This window comes from Pseudonaja textilis, chromosome 3, assembly GCF_049901715.1.
Source record: "Pseudonaja textilis isolate UNSWEBS1 chromosome 3, rPseTex1.2, whole genome shotgun sequence".
In the NCBI taxonomy this organism is placed as follows: domain Eukaryota; kingdom Metazoa; phylum Chordata; class Lepidosauria; order Squamata; family Elapidae; genus Pseudonaja; species Pseudonaja textilis.
This window is the reverse complement of record NC_141992.1, coordinates 177,370,280-177,388,860: the sequence shown is the minus strand read 5'-3', so window position 1 is coordinate 177,388,860 and position 18,581 is coordinate 177,370,280. Positions and strand designations below refer to the sequence as shown.

Below are 18,581 nucleotides of genomic sequence, written 5' to 3'. Positions count from 1 at the left end.
TAATAATAAAAATACAAAATTCCCATAACTCTAGAAATCAAGTAAAATGTGATTTACTAATTGTAATTATTAACTAAGGTTGATCATGCATTCAATTGCAACATTGGACTTTTCTTTAAAAAAAAAAAAGTAAGTATTGAAATTGTGCAAAATTAACCAGAGTTTTTTCAAAAGTGACCATGGCGAGTTGTGTTTGAGATTGCCTTTGGAAAAATGTTGTCCCATGGGTCCATTTCAAAGGCAGCATCTTCCTCCAATTTACTCCCTGCCCAGTGCTATAAGCTTGTTAAAGATACATAGCGATTATACAGTCAAATTCTGTACTTGTCAACAGTGGTGTCCCCCAAGGCAGTGTTCTAGGACCAACTCTCTTCATACTCTACATAAATGACCTCTGTGATCATATTAAGAGCAACTGCATTCTCTTCCCTGATGATGTAAAGCTATTCAACACCACAGACAATACTGCTACCCTTCAAAAAGAACTTGACTATGTATCAGAATGGTCAAACAAATGGCAACTTCAAATCTCAACAAATAAATGCTCTGTCCTACATATTGGCAAAAAAAATCAGAAAATAAAAGACAGGCTGAATAGTCAAGACCTTGTTGATGATCCAAACTCTGTCAAGGATCTTGAAGTACTCATCTCTAATGATTTAAGTGCTAGAGCCCACTGTAACTACAGTACATAGCCAAAAAGGCATTAAGAGTTGTTAACCTAATCTTACGTAGTTTTTTTCTCTGGTAATATTACACTAACTAGAGCAGAGGTCTCATTCTCGCAGCCCGTAGGCCAATTACGGCCCGCAGGACGATATCCTGTGGCCCCCACCGTGATATGAACGTATAACATTTGAGGATATTTTTTTAACAACGTTTTTTGTGGAATCCCTTATGCGGCCCAGCCTCACCCAGACTCTGCCTCCAGCGGCCCACAGGTAAATTGAGTTTGAGACCCCTGAACTAGAGCATACAAAACATTTGCTAGACCAATACTCGAATACAGCTCATCAGTCTGGAACCTACATTACCTATCTGATATTAACACAGTTGAGAAAGTCCAGAAATATTTCACAAGAAGAGTTCTCCACTCCTCTACTCGTTGCAGAATACCTTATGCCACCAGACTTGAAATTCTAGACCTAGAAAACTAGAACGCCGCCGCCTTCGGTCCGATCTAAGTATAGTATATAAATCATACATTGCAATGTCCTACCTGTCAATGAATACTTCAGCTTCAACCATAACAACACAAGAGTAAACAATAGATACAAACTCAAGGTTAATCCAAACTTGATTGCAGGAAATACGACTTCAGCAACAGAGTGGTCAATGTCTGGAATACTCTACCTGACTCTGTGGTTTTTTTCCCCAAACCCCAAAAACTGTAACCTTAGACTGTCTACTATTGCCCTCACCCCTTTCCTAAGAGGTCAGTAGGGGGCATGCATAAGCGTACCAATGTGCCTACCATCCCTGTCCTATTGGTTTTTTTTTCTTACATCTATCCATTTCATGTATTCATAACTATATTTATACTTATACCTGTTATCTTATAATCGCCTGACAAAATAAATAAATGAATAAATGAATGAATGAATGAATGAATAAATAAATAAATAAATAAATAAATCTGCTGGAGAGCCCATTTTTATTCCCCACAATGCCCCCAAGATGCCCGTGCTCCTAAAAATTAGCATAGCAACTCCTCCCTCAGTGCTTAGTCTTTTTTTTAAGGGAAGTGGGATCTATGAGATGTCAGAAGTCGAGTCCTAATCGTTGCCTGAACATGTTGAATTACTGACACAAGGCATGGAAAAATGTTGAGAAATACCAGGCTATGTCAAGAACTCAGAACATGTAGGTAAGCAGTGAATCAATTACACAGTAACTTTACCATTATCAAATACTAGAACTTAAAACATTTTAACAAGTAGTTGATATATACTCAGTCCTTTTAATTAGGTATATACTGAGATTAGCTGTCCACACTGAATTAGCATGCAGTTTTAAAATATTTTTAAAGTTTCTTGATACAACTCACTGCTTGACAAATTATCAGAAGATAAAGATAACTAACCTAAGCACATCCTTAGGAATATAAGAAATTGCCCTGACACCAGAATAACGTATTGTTTATGAAACCTAATATTGGTACCTTTGGTAAGCAATGTATTTTGCCCACTATTGGATTATTTTAACCGAAGATGCAGAATATTGAACATGTATGCTCAAAATCAGGAACGTTCAATCTTTTTGAGGTCTTTGATCACTGAATAAAGTGCCATTAATTTTCTTGCAAAAATACTAGAAGTGACACAAAAATTAAATTAAATTTACATTCAATTAAGATAGTTAAAACAATTATTTCCCATCCATTTAATACAGTAAGTTTCTCCAATGTCCTAATCATTATTATTTGGTGTTAAGTTTTGAAGGAACTCTAGGTATTTACCTAAATTTCAAGGACAAATTCTACATACATATTTTCCATGCAAAGCTTTTTATATCTCCAACATAAAAATTATAAACTTAACAAATATCAAACAAATTACATCAGTATTGGTGATTCAACAGATTTCTATTCCATGTTTAAATATCTTCCTACCAGGGACAAGTTGGTTAAAAAAAGGAAATTAAATCAAATATCACTTTTTGTATTAGAACACCACAAATAACTGCTTTCACAGAAAAGTAATCCAAGTATATGAGGAATGTACTCTATGTAGTCCCCAAATATCTATAATCAAAGACCTGCTTTCTCACCAGTTGAGTCAGCAAACATTAAAACCCTAACATAGATTTTAAAAAGTAAATTCCCCAGGAAAACCAGGAAAAAAAGAGCCTCAAAGAAATTTTGATGTCACCCATATTTTTGCCAAAGCTCCATTAATTCGTTACCCAAAGGGACTTTTTCAAAAGGCAACATGGACTTTCTTTGTTTTTCCTTGAAGACGTTTATCTTCTCATCTAAGCAGCTTCTTCGGTTCTGAAGAAGCTTCTTGGGTGAGAAGCAAAACATCTTCAAGGAAAAACAAAGTCCAGTTGCTTTCTGAAAAAACACCTTTGGGATAATCATGACCTGGATGACTGAGAATCTCCATAGACATTAATTTAGATTTTGGGTTGTCGGGATACGGGTGTTAGTGTATTTTCTATCGCAAGAAATACACCATTACATAGCAGCTTTCCTGTAGAAAGAGCTTCTTGCATTTGTTTGGATATTTCCCCCTTTTATTATTGCACAATACCAAATATTAAAGTGCCACTCTGGATTATTTGAAAGGAAAATTCATTGCTTCTTATCTGAACACTTGGCTGAAATAATTTTACAGGTGCCGTTTACAAAGAATGAATGGCAGAAGGAATATGAAGGAGGAAGATAAGGCCTGGAAGCAGTAGATAAAAATGTGGGGGAGAACCTAATGATTATATTTTAAATGGAACTCTTGAACTGTATGTTTCCATTTCTCTGCCAGCTGAAGAAAATGTTATTTATCTTCTCTTTCGCCTTCCAGCAGAGTTCGCTTGCTCTATAGTGTGTTGGTGGGGGTGCGGGAATCTTTATCTAGTTATCTTGATGTGGCTAACCTCAACCTAACCCTGACCTTCCCCTAAGGCAAGTCTTCACCGGCTTTGATGAAGCCAGCTAATTGAGAATGACCCAGAAGGTAGATGCAATCTATGCATTAAGCAACCTTGAAGCAGTCAAAGTCAGATGCAGCACAAAAGACAGGATTAATTTCTTGGGGGCCAAATTTGTGAGACATTTGCAAAGGGACCAAGAGCAGAAGGAATCCAAGAATGGTACAGAAAAGGATTGGTGATCCAAGATCACAACACACACACACACACACACACACGCACACAAACCTCTCCTTGGCTTTGATTGAGTTCATTACTTATTGTTTAAAAATTTACTGAACTTCATTTGGGTGTCAGGAAATAGAGTCTAAAGCAGGGGTCCTCAAACTAGGCAACATTAAGACCTGTGGACTTCAACTCCCAGAATTCTCCAGCCAGCTCGCTGGAGAATTCTGGGAGTTAAAGTCCACAAGTCTTAAAGTTGCCAAGTTTGGAGACCGGTGAGACTGGTGCCAATTCCAGCTATTCCCTTCCACTTCACTGCAACCCACTCTCTTTCATAGAGAACTAGTAATCAATCAAGCAAACCTATTTAGGGATTCGTTCATACTCAGAATTCTAGAGAATTCCAATACATCTGGGAGGTGCTGGGCTAAGAAAGGCTATATTTGATGTTTCAAGAAAGAATGAGTCAATAGGAGGATTTTAGCTTTGAAGAAAAAGTAAATGAGATCATGCATGTATGCACCTACTCAGTTTCAGTCTCATAAGTTTAGAATAGCAAATCACCCACTTCAGAACACTGGGCTGTGTGTTTGTTTTTCACCTGACAAATAAACAAATACTGTCCTGAGAAAAGAAATTGAGCTCATTTCAAAGAAAGGCCACCCTTCAGATTTCTCAACAGGGAAATTTCTATTTAAGCCAAATATTATGTAGAGTTTTATTTTGGAATAATTCCATGGTTTTCCAAAGGCAGACTTGCAAAACAGGAGTCTCTCTCTCTCTCTCTCTCTCTCTCTCTCTCTCTCTCACACACACACACACACACACACACAGAGAGAGAGAGAGAGAAAGCAGTGAACTGTCTCCATAAAAACAATATCAACACTACGAAGTCAAGGAAGTAGAAGATAAGCCAACAAAATAGCTGATGCTCAAGAATACCTCTGCACCTCACTAACCACCCTAGGAGTTAGGTTCAACTGTAGCTAAACATAATCTCTAAATAAATATAAATACTGCCTTTCCACCATCTCCCTGAGATCATCTGCTGTCTTTTAAGGCAAAGGATGTTACCCCAATAGTAAGTGGGATTCAGTTCCTAGTCAAATCAGCTTTTGTATGCGAAGGGGGAAGGGTATCTTTTTTGGAAAAAAAAATTCACTTGCATTTGGCAGTCCATCTTAAATTAGCTTTGCCTGGAGAAGATCTCCTCCATCCTCAGATGGACACAAGGTATACAAATGAATGGGTTACATATAATTGTAATGATATATGGAACCTTGGGAAATAGGAACAACTGCAGCCAGGGCAATGTTTAGACAATGGGAAATTTAAACAGCAGAAGGATTTACTGCTAAGCTACAAACTTAAAATAAAGTAGAGCTAGTTCTCCTGGGTGTGCTTCCTGTCTGGACTATTGCACAAGGCTAGGATCAGTTTAGGCTATGGCAATCCCTCAACAACAATGGCTGTAAGAAAAACAATGCGGCACAGTGGTTAAGTTTATGAGTTGAGAAGAAGGTTTGCTAGATGATCTTGGGCCAGTCATTCTCAATCTATCCAATCTCATAGACTTGTGGGAAAAATAGGAGAAAGGACACCATCTATGCCTCTGAAGCAGAGGTCTCCAAACTGGGCAACTTTAACACTTTTGTGGATTCAACTCCCAGAATTCTGGGAATTGAAGTCCACAAGTCTTAAAGTTGCTAAGTTTTGAGACCTTTGCTCTGAAGGAAAAAAGGGACATATGTTTAATAAATACCTTAAAATATTCACATTAAAAATAATTTGTTTAATAATTTATATTGGGACACACCATCGTATTCTTATATTTCAGTGCAAAATGTTTTATGCTGTGGATTGTCTTCAAGGGGAACATATACATGATTAAATAAATATAAACATGATTGATAGAAAACAGCATAAAACTTTCTAAAAAGCTTTTTCTTCTTTATTGAAATATGTTTTATAGCAGGAATGAATAATTATTTGTGATACAAGGAGTACAGGCATGCTGGGTGATGGTGGAACACCACTGAAGTTGACGGTGCTGAATTTTCCAAGTGCTTTTTTTTTAAGCTTAGGGTAAGATACAATACAAAAGAGATGTGTGAAGCCTAGCAGAGACTTAATGCACCCATCTTCATTGTTAAAACAAAATAAGTAATCAGTAAAAATATGCTTTTGATGTTAGTTTTCAGTAATGTAATTTGGAAGAAGGAGGCTTCAGGTGGTACAAAATTAAGTGTGAAAACTTCATGCAGCATGCAGGTTGCTTAGTCCTGATTCCTAGTATTATTTTATCTCTATCAGAATGTGTGAATCATTGTGATGTACCAGGCATCTGCATTCTAAGACATTGTTTCCCTTTTACACTGGGTTGTGAATCATTTAGCTGATGACTATAAGACCTTTTTTGGTGTCCTGTTTTATAAAAGACATGCAGCGACTGGATGGGACACTAATTTAAGGAGACAGGCATATCACACAACGAATGGAACCAGGCACTTATGTTTTTTTAAAATTGTTTTTAGGACCAGTTTCTGATTACTTTTTAATTATGCATGTTAAACTTATTTTTACATTATGATATTTAGGTTTTCTTGCCTTAAAGCTATGGAAAGCCAAAACTTTTCATGCTAAGTCTGAAAAATTACCAGAAGCCAGTTGACAATTTCCCAAACTTTCTTATCTGCAGGGTAATCCTCAATATTTTTTTACCACCATTGTCATGATCTGCATTAAGGAAATCAAGCAATCCACCAAATTATGCACCGACTCTCTGTTTCCAAGGATGGCCAAATTCTGTTCTGGTCCAAAGGCTCCATTAGTCTTTGAGTTGGAGGTTCCTTTCAAAAGATAAGCATAGTTATAGACTTTCAGGAGTTCTATGATGTAAAATGGAGTTGCAAGCATTTGCAAGAATCCATCTTGTTCCTTAATCTCTTCTATGTCCCCATTAAAAAAAAAACCATTCAGACAGTTTTACCCCAACTATTTGATCTGTGGGATCACAAAGACAATGGTGTCAGGTTCCATGCAATCAGTGCATTGTACTTCGTGCACCCCAGCTCAATTCTTATCGCATTCTAACTTAGCAAGTAAGAGGGATCTCATTTCCCCCTCCTCTTTTCTGGTGAGCATGATCAGGATGATCTCCCCATCTTGCCATTATTCTTTAAAAATCCACTGGGTCCCCAAGAAAGTCAAGCTGGGAAATCAAGATGACCAAACAACTGGAGACTTTTTTCCTTTTCTTTTAGTGATAGGAACTACAGTTATTTCAATTTTAAAAAAGGAATAACTTGGCAGAAAGATTCCTGGGCACCAAGGAGAATACTAAAAGTGCTGCAGAAAACACGATGGCGATTAGATTGAGGAAATCATGAAACAGAGGAAGAAAAGATTAAATTAGGAGCCAAATCAGGCAGCAACATTTTTGATGCTTGTAATAAGTCAGACATCCTCAGGAATTTAATAGCACCACAAAATATGGAAGTTTTATTGACTTGAATGGCATCTAAGAAGGGTGGAGATTCTTTTAATTAATTATGTTTTTATTTGGCAAATCACATAAGATAGGAAATTTTAACTTCTTCATCATTTTAAGTCCTTGTAACTACTTTGAGATATAGCCAGTATAGTATTTCTATTTACTTGTAGTACAGATAACTCCCTCCCTCCCTCCCTCCCCTCTTCTTCTTTCCCTTTTGAAGGAGGGATCCTGAGATCAAAGCATCTCATTTTCATGCCAGCTCCAGTAGTGGGATCCTACCTTAGTCGCTACCACTTCGGTGGTGCGTGTGTGTGAGTGCATGTGCATCCCTAACACACGCATCCCTAACAAGCCATTCAGCTGAAAGAATGAAGAAACGAAAAGCTAGGAGTGACCCTCCCTCCTTCCCATGCGCTTTTTGGTCTTTTATCCTCTCAGCTGATGGTCGGAGGCTTTAACTGGTAGTGATTTTTTACTATCGGTTTGCCCAAACCTGGCCGAGCTGATAGCATACCACCACTGGTCAGCTCATGTCTGTAACTGGGTAGGAAAAGACTAGCATAAAAATCTGAATGCAAAAATAGGTTCTCTCCTCATCCTGAACAGAATTTTGCAAAATAGATTGAGTTTGACATTTCCAATAGTTGTACTCCCTTTAAAAATAAAAATAAAAAAGGGCAAAAATATCTTTCAGTAATTCATATTTGCTGATTCAGTGGACTTATAAAATTTATTATTGAACTGCACTTCAAACACCAAAAGGAAATAAATCTCTGCCTTAAGCCACTTATTAACCCACTTTCTATAGGCAATAGAAGAGAGAGATGAAAAAGGGAAAGAAGAAACATTTATTTATAAATTTTCAATCCCAGTTTTTAATCCATTCTAACAAACCCATAGCGAGATAACTATTTATATCAAGTCCTTGCATTTAGGCTTAACACGCAAGCCTCAGCAGAAGCTGAAATCATTTCTGAATAATCATGTATAGAATTACAGTGCTAGTTTCATGTACCACATGTGCAACTGGACAAAGACTCCCATAATTCCTTGCAAAGATAATTATTGATAGTCTCTTCCTGATGCTTTTTTCCCAAAGTAAAAGGACACGAAGAGTCAACACATGGGAAATGTGCAAACATTTTTAAAATCATCTTGGTTTAATTATGTCATCTTAACTTGGCACAATGATGCTTGTTTATTATGAATGGAAAACTGGATTAACCAGCTTGCTAAAGTGCACTGATGGTTAATATTTTTTATTTTTATTTTATTTTATTTGGTTTGTCAAGATAATAGGTATAACTAAAAACATCGTTATGAATACATAGATACATATAAGAAAAATAAAAGAAACAATAAGACAGGGACGGTAGGCACGTTGGTGCGCTTATGCACGACCCCTACAGATCTCTTAGGAAAGGGGTGAGGTCAATAGTAGACAGTGTTAAGGTTAAAGTTTTTGGGGTTTGGGGGAAAAAAAACCACAGAGTCAGGTAGAGTATTCCAGACATTGACCACTCCGTTGCTGAATTTGTATTTCTTGCAATCAAGTTTGGTGTGATTAACCTTGAGTTTGTATCTATTGTGTGCTCTTGTGTTGTTATGGTTGAAGCTGAAGTATTCATTGTCAGGTAGGACATTGCAATGTATGATTTTATATGCTATACTTAGATCAGAAATGGATTGTGTTTTGGTGGCTCCCCGTTATATGTATTCCCACTAAATATTTTCTGACTTATTTCTTTGTGATATACGTATTTATTAACACAAATCTAGAGCACTGTACTGCACACGCCTCTTAGTTTTCCAAGCATAAAGTTTAGTGTACATGGAGAAATCATCCAAGATGTAACAAAGAGTTCCTAGCCTGTCAGGATCCGGAGAAGAAAACTTGGTTTTCTCCCTGAGGCTATTTTGATTATATCTGCTTGATTGGAGACCTTCTCTCAGAAACTTGTCTCGCCTGAATTCCTTTTACAAATTTTGAGATCTAAACCTGGCTCCAACAAATGAGCTAATATCCTGTTTAAATGAAAGAGATTCTACTTTTAGGGCATTTCCAGACCTAAAAAAGTCTTAAGGTGCCATTCCTATTTACTAACTATATAAATGCCTAGAGTTGTGTGGGTTGCTAGGAGTGCAGAGAGCTTTCCTTTGTTGTGTATTTTATGATACTTGTGTGCCACTTTTTAATCAGAATAATGATGAGAAATCCAATATATTATAGTGAATATAGTTTCAAGATAATAGATTTTAAAAAGAAACATACTCTTCCTTGGAATCAAACATCAGTAAACTAGACAGTTTATTATTCTGGCCCCCTAAATATAGCAATAAGGGAGGTAAATTACTGGAATTATTTTTACTTCATCATCCATTCTATATACCAGTTTGCAAAAAAATAAATAAACTGTATTTCTCTCTCTCTCTCTCTCTCTCTCTCTCTCTCTCTCCATCATTTACTGATGCCTAATTGTGGTTTCAAAGGCAGCAGCAAGCGTTTCCATTTAAAACTGGAAATCCTGTCCCTGTCCCTTTGGGTGTTGGGGTCCCTATCTATTTCATACCATTGCTGACTCACTAAAAGATTAAATGCAGCCACAGACTCTCAAAAGGTTACCTATCTTTACAGTGGACAAAGATAAGGAATTCCTTTAAGAATTGTCATGCAGGTGCAATAGTGACAAATTTAATAGTCAAGGAACTGTAAATGGGATGAAGCTGTCAAGAACTGACGGAAGTTCTCCCAGGAGAAAAAAAAACCCTGGCATTTTAAGTATAATTCTAAGAGTACACATGGTAGGTGAAGGCTCTTCAGTCTGACTATGTGATGAAGGACTCCTGAAATGACTTTTAATGCACATCATAATTCAGATATTTATATGTATATATCTAACTTCATCAGGATGTAGTGATGGAAAATAGAAAAAGAGAAATCTCAGAATTGCCCTCATTCAGTCAACATGGCTGCATTTACACTGGTCTTGCCTACATAAATTGGTTAACTATCATAATTACATCTTGATTTAGCCTTTAAAAAAGCTATTCTGAGGGATTTCCTGGCTTTATATGAACTTGTCCAGAAGTAGAAGTAGCCTTCTAAAGATGTCCCTGCTTTTTGATGTCCGTCTGTTAAGCCCAAAGCAGATCTTCTCTTAACATTTTTCTCAAACTGAGAACATTCTTGAGGCTCACACTCAGGTTCCATACTTTCTGTTTTTGGGAAAGGCATAATTTTTGTTTTTCTTTAGAGATCCCTTTTCAGTTTGTGCTACTTTAAATTGCTGTATTATCAGGGGTTGCCAACTTTCTTCTATGTATGGTCCAGAGTCCATGGTATCACTAGTATAATTTCCAAATGAATTGCTATTCTGGCCATACCAAAGTATCTGGTAAAGCTGACACCAAGATGGTCATCCAATGAGGTGCTAAATGCTCTCTCTCTCTCTCTTTCTCCCTCCCTCCCTTTCTCTCTCTCTCTCATAGGCTGGGTAAATATATTTATTTCGATGACCACAGGCAAGATTATTTTAAGGGGCAGGCCTATAGGAGATAGGTGGCTAATCCCTGCTCTGTATAATAGTTTAAGGAGGCATTGTGGTGCAGTGGTTAGAATGCAGTATTGCAGGCTGACTGCTCAGTGCCAAGAGTTCAATCCTGACTGACTCCATCCATCCTTCCGAGGTCAGTAAAATGAGGACCCAGATTGTTGGTGGCAATATGCTGACTCTATAAACCGCTTACTAAGTGCTGTGCATTATGGAGCAGTATATCAGTCTAAGTGCTAGTGCTATTATTCCATTTTTATTATATTATATTAATATTTTATTGCTGTAAATAGCTCCTTGAGTGATCTAACAACAACAACAAATATACAAATATAATAGAATAATTATACTATGGTATAGTTCATTTGCTCATTGTTTCTCCTTTTCTCTCTCTCTCTTTCAACTTTCCATCCAAAATGGAAAGTACATAAACCTTTGAATGTAATTAAATGACACAAATATTGAAATGAGTCTAAGGGAAACAAAAAGGCCTATTTTCCATGGTGAGTCTTAAGTCCATCTCCAAAAGACAGAGACTGGGAATCAAACACCAGTTCCTAGAGATTGAACTGCACAGTTAGAGAGCCTTCTCACAAATGCCCAATCAATGGGATTCTGAATGCAAAGGCATTTTTAAAGGGACCTTGCCTGCAGGTCCTGAACAAGTTTATAATCAGAGAATTACGCCTTAAGCTATTTCACACTTAAATCAGCACGTTAAATTGTGTCTGCAAAACAACTGAAAACTTATGCAGATTGCCCAATTCAGGCATAATATTACCCTAGTATTTTCACCACTTTATTTTGTTGCTGAATTTTTCACCAATTGAAATTGCTAGATATGTTTCAAGAATGCTCAAAGTAGAACAAGTTGTAATATTTTTATCCACGGCTCATTGAATATGCTAGAAGCTCTATGGATAAACAAAATTATTATGGCTTGTTTAGCCAATGATAAGCTCAGTCTTGACTGGTTTTACCTTGCGTTTCTGTGCATTGATTGGAAACCTGAATGGGGACAGAATCACATCAAGATTAAGCCAAGACATTGCACACCAACAAGCCATCCTTATTTTGACATCTTCCAAAGAAAGTAGTAGTTAGTAAGAAAATAACAAACCCTAGTTTCAAACTGTGGCTTACAGTCGTACCCTCCACTCCCTTCATATATTACATTAACTCAAGATCATGTTACTTATTGGCTCACTGTAGTATGTGAATTTAGTAATATGTACTCAACTGCCTCTTCCATATTCACAGAGGGGATTGCATAAAGTGGGTTTTATGTTCTCCTCATCTCTAATAGCCTGTTATGTTTAACTTTCCTGAAGGGTAATACTTCTACTGACAAGGAAAAAAATTAGTTTTCATGAAATAAAATTACATTATCTTCAGAAAAAAAAAGTTTTTTTAAATACACATAGTCTTCTTGAAATGCAGACAATTGCCTGCTTTCCAAGGGTTTACAGCTAAATGAACTATTGTTGTATAATTAGAGGGTTGAATTAGGACAGGAAAGATCCAAATTCTAAATCCCAGATCATTGGCTGACTTTGAGTCAGATATAATCTCAAAAGAGTTGTTGCAAGAATAAAACCCAAATGGAGATAACTCTGCATACAACTTTAAGCAAATAAAGAAAAGGTGATATAACAAATAAAATATACAGCTAGAAACATTTGAAAGACCCTTTCAAATGGAAACTAGACATCAAATTAGAAAAATTACTGCTGCATCCAACGTGAGATTAAAGTATTTGTCTTAACAAATGTCTCTATGATCTATTGTAGATTCAAATGTAGAAATGTCTACACCCTTTTTAAGTTTCCAAGTTCTCCCATCTCCCACAAATTTAGTGCAACTGTTTGTGAGAATAAAAGATGAAGTTTCATTAGAAGTCTTTCAATCTAGTTTTCTCTAGATAAAAAGTAACAAAAAGTGTTGCCATTGGTGCAAAAGTAATTTAAAATTAGTAGCAGCCATATAATAATTTTGAAGGATAAAGTGCAAAAGAAAAAGTGTATTATGAATTTATTGGTTAGTTTGTAAGGAACCTTATTTGCCCTATTTTCACAAGCAAATATTTAAGTACTAGATGACTTTAATGCAACTATGTAAATAAAAATTAAAACAATAACACTTTAAAAACTTTGTATAAAATCTCACATGCAATAAATGAGAATGCCTTACCAATCACATATGTCTTGCAGAGTAATCCTCCTAAGCCCACTGATTGGGACACAAGTCCAACAAATTCAGGATATCATGTAAAACGTTCATAGGAATGTAGCCTGAACGTTACACAAATTAATTTCGGCATTAAAGCAAAATCTGGTTGACTACTTTAGCCACAGAAATACAATGCATTAAAAAACAAAAAGAAAAGAAAAACAATTTTTTCACTTCTACTCAAATGATTAGAACAGCCTATGCTTTTCAAGACATTTTGACTAACCCAGGCATATACGTAACATCTGAGATACTGATCAAAATCTGTTTTTTAAACAATTGTCCTTCACGCCAGACTTTAATGGGCACACCTACGTACTTTAATAATAAATAATGTGCTACATGGAACAAAACCACTTTCCAAAAGTTCCAGGAGATCATATAAAAGATTAAACCTTTTCATCTTGCTTTATCAAATCAAAACCATCATTGTCCTTTGCACACAATCTTGAATCAACTGAGAGTTATTATGCATTAAAAAAAGTTCCAAAACACTCAATGGAACGGCCACCTTATTTTGAATGATCTAGCCCTCATGTATTGACTATGAACAGGTAAATTTCTTCCCAAAGGACCAAAAGTGTGTGGGGGGAAAGACCAATACATCACTGCTATATTAGTCATTGTCTAATTATGGAACTTTATGTATTCCACTCTCAACTTTGAAGAGACTCAGTTTACCAACCAGCTTTCTCACATTAAGAATTTGTCAAGTCCTTTTTCCTGCTAAACTGAATCCTATTGATTTCTGCTTCCCTCCCTCTTTTTTTTTTGGTCTTTCCCTTTTCCACACCTGTAAGTCAATAAATAGCCCAGGACAGAAATTCCACAACAGGAGTTTTGTCCCAGTGCTAGAGATGAACTTTTTGCGCATGGTAACAATGTGTTGCACAGGCTCAGAAGGAAGTTCAAGATATTATTCCTGATCTTCAGACCCAACCCACTGCAAGATTCTGGCCTTCTCCCTTTAGCATTGGAAGGATCTGCAGCTACCAGGAAGCCCAGAAGGAGCCAGTAACAACTGCCATAAGGAAGACACAGTCACAGGGAGGCGCTGGGAGGGGGAGATGAAGTCTGCACAAGATTGTCTAACTTCCACCTTGCACACATTTGAAAATGGGGAAAGGAATACAAGGGAGGCCACTATAGAAGAGTGTTATGTCTGCACACACAACAATCCCAGAATCATAATGTCCTTTAGCGTTGGCACGTTAGAACTTCAAACAAAAATGCTAATATTATTGGGTTTATTATGAACAGTAGGCTTTATTGCTTATTTCAAGATATCTCAATGTACAACCTACAGTTTTTCCAAGAATTTTGAGTTTTTTCATAAAGTGCATTTTGATTTTAAATTGAAGGATTTAAAGGTTTAAGGAAGTGAAATTCATAAATTTTCATCATGGAGTGGAATATTTTATGCCACATGTACATACAACGTAGTGGAAAAATGAAATAATATTTTTACTTAAGATCACTTCCTCTTACTGAAGGGGGGAGGAACCCCCATATTCCTGCCCCCTCTATGCTCCCTTTTATAATAGGCTTATTTTCTGATTCTAGAATCAGGGTGTTTTTAATCCGTCCCCCTGCCCCCCTTCCCGCCATCTTAAAAAACACCCCCACCATTTGAAATAAAGAATTTCTGAGATCCATCTTTTACATCTTTCTGTCCCAAAATACACATGCCAAGAAAACGGGAAGAAGATGGCCGTTTCTGATCCAATATAAAAGCTCTTTTGTTGCATTCACATACAAAAGCCAAGAATCGCGTTTCATATCTAGGCCCTGAAGGACACTGAGGCATTGGTCCTTCAATTCTATAGCGCAGAAGTAAAGCTCTCCCCAAACTTTGGGAAAGTTACACAAAAGAATCCAAAGCCATTTTTTTTAAAAGGGAGAGAGTGAAAAAGAGATTGGGGAAGTTAGTGGAATTCAATAGCTCTCCTGTGGGTTCTATTTAACCCCTGTATTCCTTGTATAAAGGAGGAAATGTAACGCAGTGCGTCCGCCACCGAGATCGTGTTTTGTTTTGTTTTGTTTTTTTTCTTTAAGGGAAAGAAAACACAACCAACCAGTTGATCCGTCCAGGAGCAGCAAAAGTAGCAAGCTGGCTGTGATCACTTACTTGTCCGTCTCTTGTGACATGTTTGATCCAATGAACTCTCTCCCCTTTTCCAGATGCCTCAGTCTCTCTGGTGAAACTGGACTTTCAAGTCTGTGCAGGTAAAGGTGTGTGTGTGTGTGTATGTGTGTGTGTGTGTGTGTGCGCTCGCGTGTGAGAGCAAGCGAGCTCCCGGGACGGCAGAACCAGAGCTACTGGTAATTCTGCTTTTCTTTGCCCCCTCTACTTCTCCCTCAGCCAGCCGCAGAGGTAGGAGTGGGACAGGTAAGGCCCCCTTCTCCCCGCCCCTCGCATGTGGGAAGAAGACTGGCTGGCCTTTTTTTTCCTTTTGCACTCCCTCCCCCCGCCCCCCCTCTCCGCGGTTTAGGGCACCGAGCAGCCAAGCAACAAAAGCTGAAGGCGCCTACAGGTAACTTTCCCAAGAGAAGCTGGATTCTTTCACTCAAGGATAGCAGGCAAAGAGGGACGAGCCGCGAGCTGATTGGGTAGAGCGGGCCTTCAGGTGAGCAGCCATTGGAAGAGGCGCGCTCAGGTAAGGCCCTGTGGCTTAGAACTCGGCGCGATCGCACCTCTGGGAAAGCAGAGCCGGGGTGGTTGAAGCAGCGTGGGGTGAAGGGCGGGGAAGTGGGGGCAGGCAAGAGACACAGAGAAGCTGAATGGGGACCCTGGGGTAGCAGGGCAGGTGAAGCCCGCCCGGCAGAGGAAGCAGAGGAACTCCCTGGCCGAGGGCGCCTGAGGAGATTGCCGCTGTTCCCGCAAATGGGGGCGGGGGGTGTTTTCAGGAAGAGAAGGGAGACAGAAGAAGGGAGTCGCAGGGTTGCCTGGACTTGAGCTGGGAAAGGACTGGCGGGGAGCGACCCTGGCAAACTCGCCTTTGGCTTTGCAGCTGCTTTTCCGAGTCCCGAACTCACCGCGCCGCCCGCCTCAAAACCTCGCGCGCAAAAGTCAGTCTGGAGTCCCGAAGGAGAGCGCCAGGCACTTGCCCGCCCTCTGTGTGGACCTCGACAAGAGGTTGGGGGACAGAAACGTCCACCTTAAGCCGCCTTTTTTCCCCCCACAATACTTTTTTTAAAAAAATTATGTTACATAATTTCTTGTCTTTCTAAGTGCCGTGGGTTTTAAACTGCCGCGTCAGGATTTGCAGGCCTGCCTAGGATTTAAGTTATGGCGATTTGTTCATTGCATACTTCAGTTTGTTCGGATTTGCTTAGGGTTTTTTTTAGCTAGACATGGAGGCTAGATAGAAAAAAAGAGGTCAGTCGCATCCCACCTCTACCCACTTTGCTTCAACTGAAAACTTTCAAACTACTTCCTTGGGTAAGAAGAATAAATATGAACTGTGTGTTTTCTCACCCCCCTGGCTGTAATGTTTGCAGTATTTCTAGCCTTTTGCTAGAAATATACTGCCTGACCTCATTCCTGCAAGGTGTGTGATAAATTAGAATCAATATGCACTATTTTGCTTTTTAAAAAACAGTGTTCCAGAAGTGCTTAGGAGCTTTTTAAAAAGTACGTTCAGGAGTGGAAATGAAGAATAATAAACAATATCCAGTCCCTAATCCCTGGATGAATCCTTCATGTTAAGTCCTTTGCATTTGCTTTATCCTCTGGTATTTCCACAGAGAACAATCAGTTGTTTGTAAGTATATCTGGGCCTACCAGTGAAATGCAAGATTTCCCCCATTTTCCAGGAAAGACTTATCTAGTGTTTGCTACAGGCCCTGTCAATCAATGACGTGGAAATAAGCAATTCAGTCTGCTATTTTATCTATGCTTATTTGGAAGTCAATCCCTCTTAACACTCTGGAAGTGATATCCATGTAAGGAACTTTCCCACTCAGCTGTGGAGAGGAAGAAGACTAAACAGATAAAGATTTTAGGAGAATGATCTATTTTGATGTAACAGAAATGACCATCTGATAGTTACCATTCAGTGGACTAGTAAATATCTCTTGTGGTCCTATTAGCTTTTATGGGGGTAGTAAGAAAGTAACAATGAAATTTACAGCTGCACAATGGGATGATAATCACCAGTTTCATGGCTTTCCAAAAAAATTAGCGGGAAAAGATGACTTTTTGAGGAAAAATCTGTCAACAACTATTGTAAAGATAAGTAAGTAAGATACTTGGACCAAAAATAGGGAATGAGAGCCTTTTGGATGTTTTCAATGGGCAATGTAATCTTAAAATTAGATGGCTTTTGTATATCAAATTAAAACTTAATTTACAGAACTTTTTTGCAATCAGGTTCTGCTGCTTTCATTTTTTTCCAAATAGCATAAGTTCAAAATAATAGTCCTGAATTGGGGGTTAACACCCTAATTCTAAAACACTATGGAAATACAAGGTGCATATTAGCTTAAAAACTCCGAATCTTGGATCATATTGTACACCAAAAAAGTTATGCCCAATGTAATATTTATTATTGAACCTGCCCATTGTGAATTAAAACAAACAGACTGAATATTCAGAGAAATCAAGTTCCAATCCTTTGCCCAAAAAACAGAATAAAAGAATGTGATGCTTGAATGTGTAATCCTAATTACAATTTGAATGGAATAAACAGGGAAAAATAGAGTGGGAGTTGCTAATAAAGAGCTGGTCGCGTGCTTTATTACATTTGATACTCAATGTTTCTATACTTTCACTTTGGCCGCTTCCTTTCTCAAGCAGCTATAATTCTACTGTGGGGGAAAAACAAGGTAAAAGGCAACTGTTTCTATATCAATTTACTATGGGTGTGTAATTTTTCCATTTAATAATAGTATTGTTTGGGTTTGCTGTTTAGGGTCAGAAAAACAAGTATTCAGACAACATTTGATGAAGGCTACAATATATAATTAAAAGTACATAAAATTATGTGTTCTAGAAACACGTAAAACAAATTTATGGGATGAAGATGCTTATGGGTTGTATTTGTATCAAAACAATGCTACTAATAAGTACAATAGAAAGAAAGCAGATGTCTGAATAGCAATTCTTTTAACACAGAGGTGGCTTACATATGTTTGTGCTTTTCTATTGGTAAGTCATTGAAAGCTCCTGCACCAGATTCCAATAAAGTGCACCATGCGGAAAGCCAGCTACTAATTTTGCAACAAGTAGCACTTATACTTAATCCTTTATGTATCTTAAAACTTAGCAATCATCTTGTTATATAATTTGTTTTGAAGAGGGTTGTGACTTAGGTCAGGAAGGTTTATTTATTTTTTCAGCTAGCAAAAGGATAAAAACTTGATTGTAATGGGTTAAGTTTCCTTTCTTCATTCTTTTTCTATATAGACTACCATGATTTAGAATGCATGGCTAAAGCAACATTTGACTTAGTGCATCAGGAATTTCAATCCAAAATGTTTGGAGAGTACCA

The 18,581-nt window shown here is 37.7% G+C and overlaps 1 protein-coding gene and 1 long non-coding RNA gene across 10 annotated transcripts in view; one reads left to right on the top strand and one right to left on the bottom strand.

The window, feature by feature from the left end:
- GRHL2 (grainyhead like transcription factor 2) overlaps window positions 1–15,352 on the bottom strand; it is a 93,692-nt gene extending 78,340 nt beyond the window's left edge. For 2 of the 4 annotated variants that reach the window (XM_026703503.2, XM_026703504.2), the window contains exon 1: window positions 15,218–15,352. In XM_026703503.2, coding sequence (XP_026559288.1) covers window positions 15,218–15,237 — 20 coding nt within the window. In that variant the 5' untranslated portion in view covers window positions 15,238–15,352. Of the gene's footprint in view, window positions 1–13,050; window positions 13,345–15,217 lie in introns of those variants that run through there. The other 2 variants (XM_087931564.1, XM_087931563.1) reach the window with 2 other exon arrangements.
- LOC113438234 (uncharacterized) overlaps window positions 8,861–18,581 on the top strand; it is a 28,076-nt gene continuing 18,355 nt past the window's right edge. For 4 of the 6 annotated variants that reach the window (XR_015743275.1, XR_015743274.1, XR_015743273.1 and 1 more), the window contains exon 1: window positions 15,610–15,746. This is a non-coding gene — a long non-coding RNA (uncharacterized LOC113438234). The other 2 variants (XR_015743271.1, XR_015743270.1) reach the window with 2 other exon arrangements.